General features: G+C 42.2%; 2 protein-coding genes across 14 annotated transcripts in view; one reads left to right on the forward strand and one right to left on the reverse strand.

Annotated features, from left to right (window-relative positions):
• Window positions 1-5,037, forward strand: part of kcnma1a (potassium large conductance calcium-activated channel, subfamily M, alpha member 1a) — a 754,381-nt gene extending 749,344 nt beyond the window's left edge. For 10 of the 11 annotated variants that reach the window (XM_080215698.1, XM_080215701.1, XM_080215700.1 and 7 more), the window contains one exon: window positions 2,978-5,037. In XM_080215698.1, coding sequence (XP_080071824.1) covers window positions 2,978-3,129 — 152 coding nt within the window. In that variant the 3' untranslated portion in view covers window positions 3,130-5,037. The remainder of the gene's footprint in view (window positions 1-2,977) is intronic. The other variant, XM_080215703.1, reaches the window with a different exon arrangement.
• Window positions 55-12,238, reverse strand: part of lrmda (leucine rich melanocyte differentiation associated) — a 1,032,656-nt gene continuing 1,020,472 nt past the window's right edge. For 2 of the 3 annotated variants that reach the window (XR_013889722.1, XR_013889720.1), the window contains one exon: window positions 3,413-3,548. The gene's annotated coding sequence lies outside the window, so the exon portion shown is untranslated. Of the gene's footprint in view, window positions 3,017-3,412; window positions 3,549-12,238 lie in introns of those variants that run through there. The other variant, XR_013889723.1, reaches the window with a different exon arrangement.

A 12,238-nucleotide genomic window follows, 5' to 3' on the forward strand; every position in this document is an offset into this window, starting at 1 on the left:
CTTTTCAGTTCCCCTGGAGGCTAATAATCTATAAGGAAAAATAATTGGTGACAAATATTTTAGTCTGCATCTCTCCACCAATATCTTTCTCCTGCTTTGTGAAACAGTATTGATTAAATCTACGTGTAACTATTGGCAGAACATCAACTATTGACAATCTGTTTTAGCCAAGAAGGTATGTCTCATGATTGAGGCTTCATTTTACTTAGAAATCATATCCCTCACAAAAAGTGTATGAAGGTATGTATTGCTCCAAGAGTATAACAATAATGTAATGGCACTTCATACCTGGGCAATGTAACCTTTCGTGGGATTGGGATGTATACCCATTGCTTTATTTAATGGCTTTTTTTCTCAAAAGGGCAGATACCCAAGTTACAGAATATGATTCATCAACCTTGGTAACAAAAATAAAGGGCATGAGGTTCCAACACTGGCTGGGGGTGAAAAAAAGTTCACGCGTGTCAAATTTCATAATATCATGCTCTAACCAAACACTGCTTTACAGATATCTTTTAATTTTTCATTTGATTTATTACTGTCACATGAATTAGTATACAGTGAAAAGTATTGTTTCTTGTGCCTTATACAGACAAAGCATACCATTGATAGAGAAGGAAACGAGAGGTTACAGAATGTAGTGTTACAGTAATAGTTAGGGTGGAGACAAAGATCAACTGAATGCGAGGTAGGTCCATTCAAAGGTCTGATGGCAGCAAGGAAGAAGCTGTTCTTGAGTCGATTGGTACACGGCCTCAGACTTTTGTATCTTTTTCCGGATGGAGGAAGGCAGAAGACAGAATGTGTGGGGTCCTTGAGGATGCTGGCTGCTTTGCCAAGGCAGCAGTAAGTGTAGACAGAGTAAAAGGATGGGAGGCTGGTTTGTGTGATGGATTGGGCTAGTGGTAAATTTGTGAAGTCTCCGGTTTTAAAGATAATTGAACCCAGTTCTAACATGTCAAGCTGTTATAAAACTTTACACTTAAAAGACGACATATATTTTTGGCTGTATCTGTGTGAAATGGAACTCTGCTAAGTCAAACCTTCTATCTACAGTAGCCTCACTGATTCATAAACCAAGAGTCAAGCTTTAAAAAAAAAAGAGATTTGGGATATAAATCATGGGTTTGCTTTGTGTTTTCAGGTCAGAGAATGCTATGAGAAACAATATTACTGCATTGGAAAATATTTGACAGAAGATATATACTTTTTTAAAACAACTTTCCTTGTTCCCACCACATTGGGAAAGGAAGTGATGTAATGAGAAGCAAAGTCCCCCTCTCCCCATTATTGACTTTTCACCCTGGGTGTACAGCTAATGTACCTCATCCTGAAGAAATGGCCACCCAGCTCCTTACCTGTGTTTTAACTGTCACTCTGATTGACAAAGAAACAAAATCCTGAGTGTTGAGAGCTCTATTGCAAGATCATGAGTGAGGCTTCATTTCCATGTCCCTCACAAAAAAAAAGGTACAAGAGTTATTTAACTGCATTGTGTTGAACAGTGATGGGGTAATTTTAATCAATAGTAACCAAACATATGTGTTAGGAGCAGGAGTAGGCCACTCGGCCCCTCAAACCTACCCCACCATTGAATAAGATCATGGTTGGTCTGATTGTAGCCAACTTACACCCCCTTGTTTATCAACTACCTCTCTACCCCTGCCTTAAAAACATTCAAAACCTCTGCTTCCACAGCAGAGTCTGCCTTAACCAATTGGATTCAAATTTGGCAACTGTTTTACACCCCACTCAATTTTAATTCTCCACTAGTCAATGTATATCTTGGCCTGGAATGAAACAGGCTTATAACCTGAATCTGGTTTGTTCCCACTGGGGGGGGTGGGGGCTAAGTTAAAGTTACAAAAGTAGCTCCTGAATTCCACCACCTGTTAGTCTATACCCATCTGAAGGTTTAATCCTGCAAGAATAGCATTCTCCAATTGTGATAGACTTGAATGTTTTACAAATGTCTGTGTACAATCATCCAGGAACCCAAATGGTTGAATCCTTGGCTCCCAGCCTGGAAGTCATGCACCCACCGACTAGAGTGGCCTGTCACTTCAGCTTGCTTGCCTCAGTTGAGTGAATCTGAGTTCAGCCAGGCTATTAACTAGAGTAACAAATGACACACTGTGGAATAGTAAAGTATTCCATCTCCGAGGTAAGAAAAAGCTGACATAGACGTAAACTGTCTCATTCACTAGCTGTATAGTGTGGTCTTGATGAGCAAGACTTGGAAACAGCCCTGACAGTGGTTCTGGAGAAGTATTTAAATCTGCACTGTCCTGTTAGACCTGCTTTATCGGAGGAGACACAGAGGCAAGGAGGAGTAAAATGAGGAGAAAGGAAATTTGCCTGTAAAATTGAACGATCTCCAAATATCAAACAAGACATCATACTGTTATTGGTTTTTGCAAAAGCTGTCAAAGTGAAATGTAGTCATTCTTTTGTTGCTTTGATTTTATTTTACATTTACAATACCTCTGAGTCATATTCTTATAGTTTCAAAGCAATTGAACTGGTTTAGGGGAGACTGCTTTTTTTAAGGCTTAGAATGCAGGTTTTTTTCTCTCTCTCTCTAACTCCAGTCCACTGGGAACCCTCCACATAAAAACCCTATCAATAATTCAGGTGTTCTGATTACTTTAAAAGTTCCATTGAATTACAGCTACAAAAAAATGTCTGTTTGACGTGAAGATGAATGTGGATGGACACTGCAGAATGCTGGCAACCTGTAGATCATGTCAGAACAGATTGTAACTTTATCATTCTGTCACAGGGAATAATTTAAACCACTTAATCAGTCAGTATCACAGTTGAGGAGGTAACATGTCATGAATTCCAATTTTACAATCTGTCAAACATGCTACAACGTTAACATATTTTTCCAGCCCACAAAACTAACCACAATGTTTGTTTCTTTCTTTCCTCCTCTTTCTCTCGATCTTCTGCGGATCCTTCCTCTTGCTTGCAGAAAAGAAATGGTTTACAGATGAAACTGATAGCACCTTCCCTAGGAACATTCAAATAAAACCAATGAGCTCTCACATGGCTAATCAAATCAATCAGTACAAATCTACCAGCAGTTTGATCCCACCAATCAGAGAGGTCGAAGATGAATGTTGATACCTGTATGAACTCCAGTTTGAGAGAGAGAGACTTTGTGAAGCTCCTTCAATAGGACACTAGCTTCAATGCTCCATGGACCTTACCGTGTTCCATTAAAGACAGGTGAAGGATTATGGATACTACACCACCAAGAAGAAGTAATAATTCTGCCCTTGAAAATTACCTGCTTGTCCAGCATGGAATCACAGGTTTTACTGGATGGTTTTACTGATGACTTGAAGACAATCGATGCAGACTGAATATTATGGCCATTTATGTTTAAAAAAAAATGTATTTTATAAATGCAATACCTTGTCATCTTCTACTTTGTAGCTTCTCTTTCCGTCTATTTGTGACCAGACTCTTATTTTGTTCCTCTTTTGTTTCCCCTTGGAGGATGAAGGTCACAAAAAAAATGATTTCAATGTATCCAATCCCTGAATCAACAAAATAATAAAAACAGTATACTTTTAGAGTGGCAAATGAGGCGTCCATTGTTGCCTGATAACCAGCATGTGAGCGCTATCAGACTATATGCTGCTATCTGTCCTTGTGTTGAGATAGGGCATAGACCAAGTCCCATATTAAAGGTTGTTCCACATTATAACATCACCATTTCTTCGTTATCCATTGATTTTTTTTCCTCTGCTTTAATGAAATGTAAACCTACAAGATCTTGGATAGAGAACATTGCAAGCTAAGTGCTATTTTTCTACACTGTTCATTTTCTCCATTTTTTAAAGTTGTTTTGAAACGGGAATTTTGAGACACAAAGTAGTTAACACAGATCACAGAGACAGTAGATCATACTTTGCAGTATATCCTGAGAGAATAAAGAGACGTCGATGTTAACTCAGTGAGGTAGAAAGCATTAATGCAGAGTTGTCTGAAGCAAGCCTGCACACCATTTCAGCCTATTACATAGCTTCAAGCAACACTTATTGATCAAAGCAGTTCAATCTTTGACTCTTGGCGTGACTCCACCCCCCCGTCCCCCTCCTCCCACCTTTCTCATAACGTTGGAAGCCACCTTGACATCTACTTTTATCCAGCAACACAAGGTCAGAAGAGAGAGAGCAACAAAGAAGGCCAAAAGAGAGCTGGACCGGACCTAATGCAAACTCACATCACTGGATAGGAAAAGATACATGGCAGGCAACCTTATTGTTTCTGCACACCTTGCAACGTGTCAGTTCCATCAGTTATAGGCTCTTAACTTTAGCTAAAACTATCTCAGCTTTAATGTCTGTTCTCCGGCTGCAGTACTGAACACGTCCATACTGCAACCCAACAACACTATGTTCTGGAGTGATTTTTGAATTGTGATTACTTTGTCGTTAAATTTTGTAGGAAGTAGAGTGAAACAATTGTGAATAAAATATATGAATATTAATTGGAATGTTAACAAGGAGATCTTGTTAGCCTGTTTTAAGAACTTGTGCTTCTGCACCTTCCATTCAGTTTGACTCTTTCGTGATGCCAGAGTCTGGGGATTCAGTGGACGACTACATAACAACAACAACAACAAAAAACTAACTTTACTACACTTACTAAAAAATGTACATTTTCATTATTTTTAGCATGTTTTCTGTTCTGCATTTGTGCGCCTTTATTCCTATCGATTTTGGTTTCTTAATTCCCCATTCTCTTTGCTCCCACCTGTTCATCGTCGACCTTGAAGATGGAGTGTCGTTGCAAAGAGTCACCTTCCTTTCTCAACTTCTCTTTTCAGTTTGCGTTTTTGTTTTGCTAGGTAATTTAGAGGAGATAATATGATGGTGCTCAGACCTGATCTACCTGGCTCTGTCATATATGATATCTGGTGATAATATTTTGTCTTGTACAAAAAAAAGAGTTTGTACATATATTGTACATGGTTTCATTTTGTATTTTTTCTCAGATTAAAATTGTTGTATTTGTGTCCAATGAAGCAATGTCGTGGGCTCCTTTCGGTCTCTCTTTCAACCTCACCAAGGGTCAGATTGGTACAAAGGCAAGATAAGAACTTATTCAGAATATTGTGCTGGTGACGGTGGCACAGTGGTTAGCACTGCTGCCTCTCAGTGCCAGGGGCCTGGGTTCGATTCCGGCCTCGGGTCACTGTCTGTGTGGAGTCTGCCCATTCTCCCCGTGTCTGCGTGGGTTTTCTGTGGATGCTCCAGTTTCCTCCACAGTCCAAAGATGTGCAAGTTAGGCTGATTGACCATGCTAAATCAACCCTAATGTCAGTGGCATTAGCAGGGTAAATGGGGGTTATGGGAATAGGGCCTGGGTAGAATTGTGGTAGGTACAGACTCAATGGGCCAAATGATCTCCTTCTGTGCTGTGGATTTGTCTCCCTTCAAGGAAGATTTCGGAACAGCTCATTCATCCCCAAAAATAAACGCCTTTGAGGTGTAACGGGTGAAACGTGGATGTTATCAGCCATAACGTGTTGAATAGCCATATCAGGCTTTGCTGCAGTAGAAAGAATATTGTGATGGAGCTGGCATTAGACGGATTCCTTCTGGTCTTTGATTCAGACCTGTACAAGTGCTGTGTTCCCAAAGACTGGCAACCAGGGACTTGTAACAAAAAATGCTTTGTTTCCTAGTTAAACAGCTACTCCATGCTTGCACTCTGCCCGCGCTCCGGGGAGAATGCCCATGCCCCTGTCATGTGACCCTTTTAGTGGCCGCATTATCACATGACTATTAGATCTACATCTTCTCATTCAATTCCTCATTTACTGGTGGTATGAGATGTGACTGTGCCATCAGTAGCTGTGTATGAACCATTTTATACGGATTGAATAGGCTAACAATACTTAAGTATTTACAAAGCGTGAAGTATGGACTAAGCTGGTGCAGCTGATGTGTAGCCCATCGTGTCTCATTTGTTCCAGCTTTGTTGTGTAAAGATGAAGGCCAGTTGTAGGCTACTTGATTATGTAGTGTTGGAATCTTGTGTTTGGTTTGGTTACGTACTCTGTGTGTGTGATTGTGCTAATTGGCTTTGCTGCAGGTATTCTTGGGCTGTGTCCCTCCGTATGGGTGGTACATTCTGTTAGTGTACCCAGTCAGTACGGGGTCATTGTGTCAACCTTTGGAGGAGCCTGCACGTCCACTGGCTTCAGGGCAAAAATTCAGTGGAGAGTGTTGGCGAGTGTTGTCTGTCACGAGTCTCTGTGGGATGCCATGTGTGGTAAGTGCCACTTGAGCTTAATTATAACTAATATTCATCATATTTGGCAGGTAGTAGATTTCAAACCATCCAGAATTCAAGTCGACGAAGACTAAATGTAGTTTACTAATCTATTTGAAGATGGCAGTTGCTGTAAATGTCAATGAGAGCCCTGGGATCTCCTATAGGTCCAGTGACTCTTTTGGTTGATGCAGTCCGGGCACATCATATAGTGCACATCTGGAGATTTCTTTCTCCGTACTGGTGTACATGGAATGCCACTATACTCATTTCTTCGCCCTGTATTTGGTTGCTTCCAATGCAGGGTGCCCTTGTCAGGTCAGGGTAGGGTAGATGAGTAGGGGAACCGGATCAGGTCGGGTCAAGAGCTGTGGGTTGTGGGTTACTCAGGTCAGGTTAGGGGGAAGTCGGGATGGTAAGGTCGGGGTGTGATCCACGGTAGTTCACAGTTCCATTATGCTTGCTAATCACTTGTGTTAAACCAGGCATGAAGCAGAGTTATATCTTCAGGGTAACTATGCAGCTAAGTCTCATGTATCTGGCCCAAGCCTCTGACACTGAGACCAGTGTTGACTACCTCCGTGGAACAGAAATCAGCCCATCGGATGCTTAAACTTCCTGGGCAATTCCAGCACAAGTGTGCACCTGACGTGCATTTCCCAACTTATGCACAATCTCCAACACTACAGATGCTGGAAGGTTTGTGTTCTGTAAGACCCTTATCTTGTATGTTTCCTGGGGCTGAATAGGAAATGGGCTTTGAGCCACCCAGTTTTTTTAGACAAAAGCAAGGTTCACCAGGGGCAGATTGATGTGGCGATGCCAGCATTGGACTGGGGTGGCACAGTAAGAAGTCTCTCAATGCCAAGTTAAAGTCCAATAGATTTATTTGGTAGCACGAGCTTTTGGAGCACTGCCCCTTCATCAGGTGAGGATGCAGGTGGTTTAGATTGTACCCATTCAGCCTACAAGGTCCTATAACGATGGGCTCTTGAGCCACAAGAACAGTCATTCCATCATTGCACGGCTCAGCTCTGATGTCCTCCATTGAAGGTGAAAGTGGATGCCAGTTTTCCAGCCATGCAGCTTTTAGATTCAAGCAGCAGTGTGAGTACCATTTCCCATCTACAAGATGCATTGCAGCAACTCACCAAGACTCCTTTCAGACCCCTGATCGCTACCATCTGGAAGGACAATGTCAGGAACACCGACACCTGCAAGTTCCCCTTCCAAGCCACTCACCACCCTGACGTGGAAATCAATTGCCGTTCCTTCACTATCGCTGGGTCAAAATGCTGGAACTCCCTCCCTAACAACACTGTGTGTGTCCCTACACCACATGGACTGCAGTGGTTCAAGAAGTCAACTCACCACCTCCTTCCCAAAGGTGTTTGGGGATGGACAATAAATGTTAGCCTAACCAGCGATGTCCACACCCTGCAGAAGAATAAAAAATAATCCCAACTTAGAACAAGAAAGAAAAACCCAAGATTATTGGTGTAGTAATGTGGCCCCTTTAAGACGCAATCCTTTGCGGGTCGTGTGATCGGACCAGGCTGGACCCTACAGAGTGACCATGTGGAAAGCTGAGCCAATTGAGAGTAAGGGTTTGTGTCCTGGCTCAAGGAAAACCTTCAGTTGGAGCCAGGAAGGAGGAGAGTGGACATGTGCACATGTCCTGTAAGATCCTTACCTTGTGTGTGATTTTATAAGTTTAATAAACCTTTTGTTCTAAGAGCCACATTGAGTAGCCTCCAGTTATTACAACTGCCAAGACAGCCAAGTTCAGGATAAGCTTTACAGCAGCTGTGTACATATATTCAGAATGACCAACATTCATCAAACACACCATGCTGAACAGAGATTCAAGCAGCTGGGTAGATCTTTCAGTAAATGTTCAGCCAGTTTCCCACATCAACATGGGCTGCTACATTCTATGGAATCTGACCATCGTGGTCTCAATCTGGAGCACCGACAGAGGGAATGCGGGGGATAGCAGCAAAGAGATGAGAGGGAAGATGCAGGAACTGATACAACTTCTGAAGTACATTTTAATACAATCTTGTTCATTGGATTGTCACTGAGAAGCCTCATATTGGGTGTCCTCTTCACTGCACAAATGGTCCTCCTACATCATTCCGAACAAATAAGTTTTCAACTACATTGCAGTTAACTTCCGAGCCACCCACCAATATCACATTCCCATTATCCAACACCATGGCAAGAAATCTCTCTGGATACAATGGTGGGTATTTTGTGAGGCCTGAAAGAGTGAGACATGTGAATTGTGGGCATTATGTATTGTGAGCCTACAATACATAATGTCCACAATTACATAATACCATATGTAATCATGTGACACGTTACATCTCTGTGTAATGTGTCACATGATTACATATGGTATCATCAGAGTTATTTGGGAGATTTTCCCTCTCTTCAATCCTGGACTGTAAGCTATAAACACCTATCTAATAAAGCTCCACTAACTGGTTAGGTAACCCACTGTGTGGCAACCTCTTCATTCTTTTACCTTTGCTGTTAAAGTGAGCTGACCGCTTCTGTGTATAATGGTGGGGTGGCTGAATTAGGTGGGGTGCAGAATTTTGATTTCCCGACAGCAAGGTGAGATGCAAAGATACAGGCAGTTGTTTGTTTGCAATGTATTGGGCCTCGTACCAGCCTGGGATGGTTTTATAATTATTATGCGTTTCATGAATACGGACTGATGTAAAACTTCTTGAAAATAAACTCCCACCTGCAAGATAAAGTTGGCAGCACACGAAAATGTCATTGCACCCGGTTCACATTTTGTTTTTAAACGGCATCATGCACCTTTGTGTAATTGTGTTTGAGGTCAGCAGTTTTCCTTGTTGGCACAAGGGAGAAGAGCAGCTTGTACAGAGACTCAGAACCGGCAAGAGTTTGATTCCGTGGTGGGAAGTGGGAAGAGGGACACAGAGGAGTGGCAGAGGGATCCATGGGAGGGCAGAAGGTGGGGTTGGGATATTGAGGAGTGATTGGGAAGGGTTTGGCATCCTGCGTGTGATGGGAACAGTCACATCGCAGAAGAGGCCATTTGGCCCATCAAATCTGCACTGGTTCTCTAACAGAGTATCTTCCCTGGGCCCTTTCCCCATATATTTCCCATGGTTAATTCATCTAACCTATACCATCTTGGGACACTAAGGGGCAATTTTAGATGGCCAATCCACCTAAACTGCACACATTTGGACTGTGGGAGGAAACCGGAGCACCCAGAGGAAACCCACGCAGATACGGGAAGAATGTGCAAATGACACACAGTGACCCAAGGCCGGTATTGAACCCGTGTCCCTGGAGCTGAGAGGCAGCAATGCTAACCACTGTACCACCATGCCGCCAATCAAGGTAAGCTATTAATCAAGGTAAGAAAATGAGGAGCCTAAGGGACAACGTTAACATTACAAATGTGTTTCCATTTCAGGGTATTCGCTGGCAGTCCTTACAGATCTTTGAATTTAGCAAAATCATTTAAATTATTCCTGCTAAGAGTGATCTCAAAAAATGTCCTTTACAACATGCGGAAGGGAGTGCCAGCTGAGCTGGTAAATTTGGCCATGTTCCACAGAGTGGCAGGTACAACACTAGACATTAACATGAACATCCAACAAAGAGTGAACAAAGAAATCATAACCTACTTCATTCCACAGTAAAATAAATGTCCCTATCTCCCCTATAACCATCAATGCACCTGACCATGGGGCGTGCCAGTACATTTAGCTTTCTGACTAAGCTAGCCTCAACAAATAATAATGCAGCACATGATTAAAGTGAAACCGATGTCATGTGAATTACTTACACATGGAATTTAAATTTGAAAAAAACATTCGCGCCGCTTTTGTGCTCTCAAGGTCTTCTGCTAATGGCAGTGGAGTTGGGCAGAGCAGTTTTGGCCATCCATAGACACCATGTTTTTTAGCTGGCAGTAGGTTTTATTACTGCAAATATCCCCACCACAGAATCTCTCACCAACAATCTACACGCCCACCAACACACTCAATTTTAATTATAGTCACACAGGAACCAGCAAAAAGCAAGAGAGCAGAAATGAAACACACTTCTGGTTCTGCCATCAGGCACAGTATACTACTCACAGAATTCTGCCCAATTACTCTGAAAGCGTAGGTGTCCTGCTGGTCATAATTCCAATAGCGGATCAATGGAGTCTATCAGGCATCAGCAGGGGTCTTTACTGGCTTCACCCACGCCAAATCTTGTTGAAGCTCAAGAGTGGTAATGACTGCCCATTTGAGACTTGGCACGTCTCTGGACAGAGGTATGTCAAATGAGGTGATGGATACTAACCTCCAGTTGGGGAAAAGAAGACCACACCGAAATAAACTTGTGGTTGATTCCTCAGACGGGCGTAAAGAGATTAAATAGGGGAGGTATGTGCAAATACTCTCCACCCCTACCCACCCAGCAGGCAGGTGCCATGTTTCTACAGGTAGGTGGGAGAGAGATACCACAATGATGCTCGCGTCCACCTGCCTCAGGCAAGTGCCCTCCCACTGACTTTACTAAAGTGTGGCAGATTGAGCCCTCAGGTGGTCAAAGGGTAAATGTGTGCACAGCAATTGGAGGCCAAAGCACTTTCAGTGAAAGAGAACAGCATTCTTTGTGTGTGTTGCTAACATTTGGAGTCCTGATACTTTTCCAGATAATCACCTAAAAGAATTAAAAGGGAAATTCAAAAACAAAAATCTACGCAAGAGAATGGTTCACACATGGAATTCTTGGCTACAAGCTTTTGTTAAAGTACAGTCAATAAATTCCTTTAGAAGGGAATTAGTCATTTAAAAATCTGCAAAACTTAAAAGCATGGAGGAGAATGGAATTGAACGAGATCAGTCAAACAGGAAAATCACCATGGTGGGTGAAATGGCTATGTTGTGACATATTAAGATTGTGAAAAGATTGGGCTTCTGGACAAGTTACTATAGAACTGCCAGCAACTATTATATCATGTCCATGATTATATAACACCAAAATAAGCTTTGAGCTTTGACAAAGGGTCGAAATATCAATTCTTTTCTCTCCTTACAGATGCTGCCAGACCTGCTGAGATTTTCCAGCATTTTCTCTTTCGGTTTCAGATTCCAGCATCCGCAGTAATTTGCTTTTAACCAGAATAATGTTGCTATTTTCTTCAACCAACATGAAATATTGAATTGTCTTTAATCCCTGAAATAGAACCGTTCCAATTTCCTCCTCTTCCTGCCACAGCATTGAGGTTCACAGGTAAAAAGAAATGGGTATTGGAAAGTCCTATCTTACCAGAGTGAGTTTGATCAGTTTGTGGCTGTGTTAGAGACAAACTTGTACAGAAAATAGAAGCAGGAGGAGGTTATGGGGAAGGCCATGGCCTAGTGGTATTATCGCTAGACTATTAATCCAGAAACTCAGCTCATGCTCTGAGGACCCAGGTTTGAAATTATTCAAATTTATTGAATTTGAATTCAATAAAAAAAATCTGGAATTAAGAATCTACTGATGACCATGAAATCATTGTCGATTGTCAGAAAAACCCATCTGCTTCACTAATGCCCGTTAGGGAAGGAACTCTGCTGTCCTTATCTGGCCTAGCCTACTTGCCACAGCAACATGACTCTCAACTACCCTCTGAACAAAGGCAGTTAGGAATGGGCAATAAATGCTGGCCAACCAGCTATGCCCATGAATGAATAAAAAGAAAATTGGCCCTTTGAGCTTGCTCTGCTGTTCATTTTGATCATGTCTGATCCCACCTTCTCCCTTCCCCCACCCCCCCCAACCCTCCATATCCTTTGATCCCCTTTGTTGACGAATGGGTACACTCCAGAATGGAAATGCTTCATTTAAGGAAAGCAAAGGTGTCCTCTGGCCTTGTTAGATTGGCAGATGGCAGATGACTAGTTGGGACATA

The sequence above is a fragment of the Carcharhinus amblyrhynchos genome, chromosome 31 (genome assembly GCF_965287045.1).
Source record: "Carcharhinus amblyrhynchos chromosome 31, sCarAmb.v2.hapA, whole genome shotgun sequence".
NCBI lineage: Eukaryota > Metazoa > Chordata > Chondrichthyes > Carcharhiniformes > Carcharhinidae > Carcharhinus > Carcharhinus amblyrhynchos.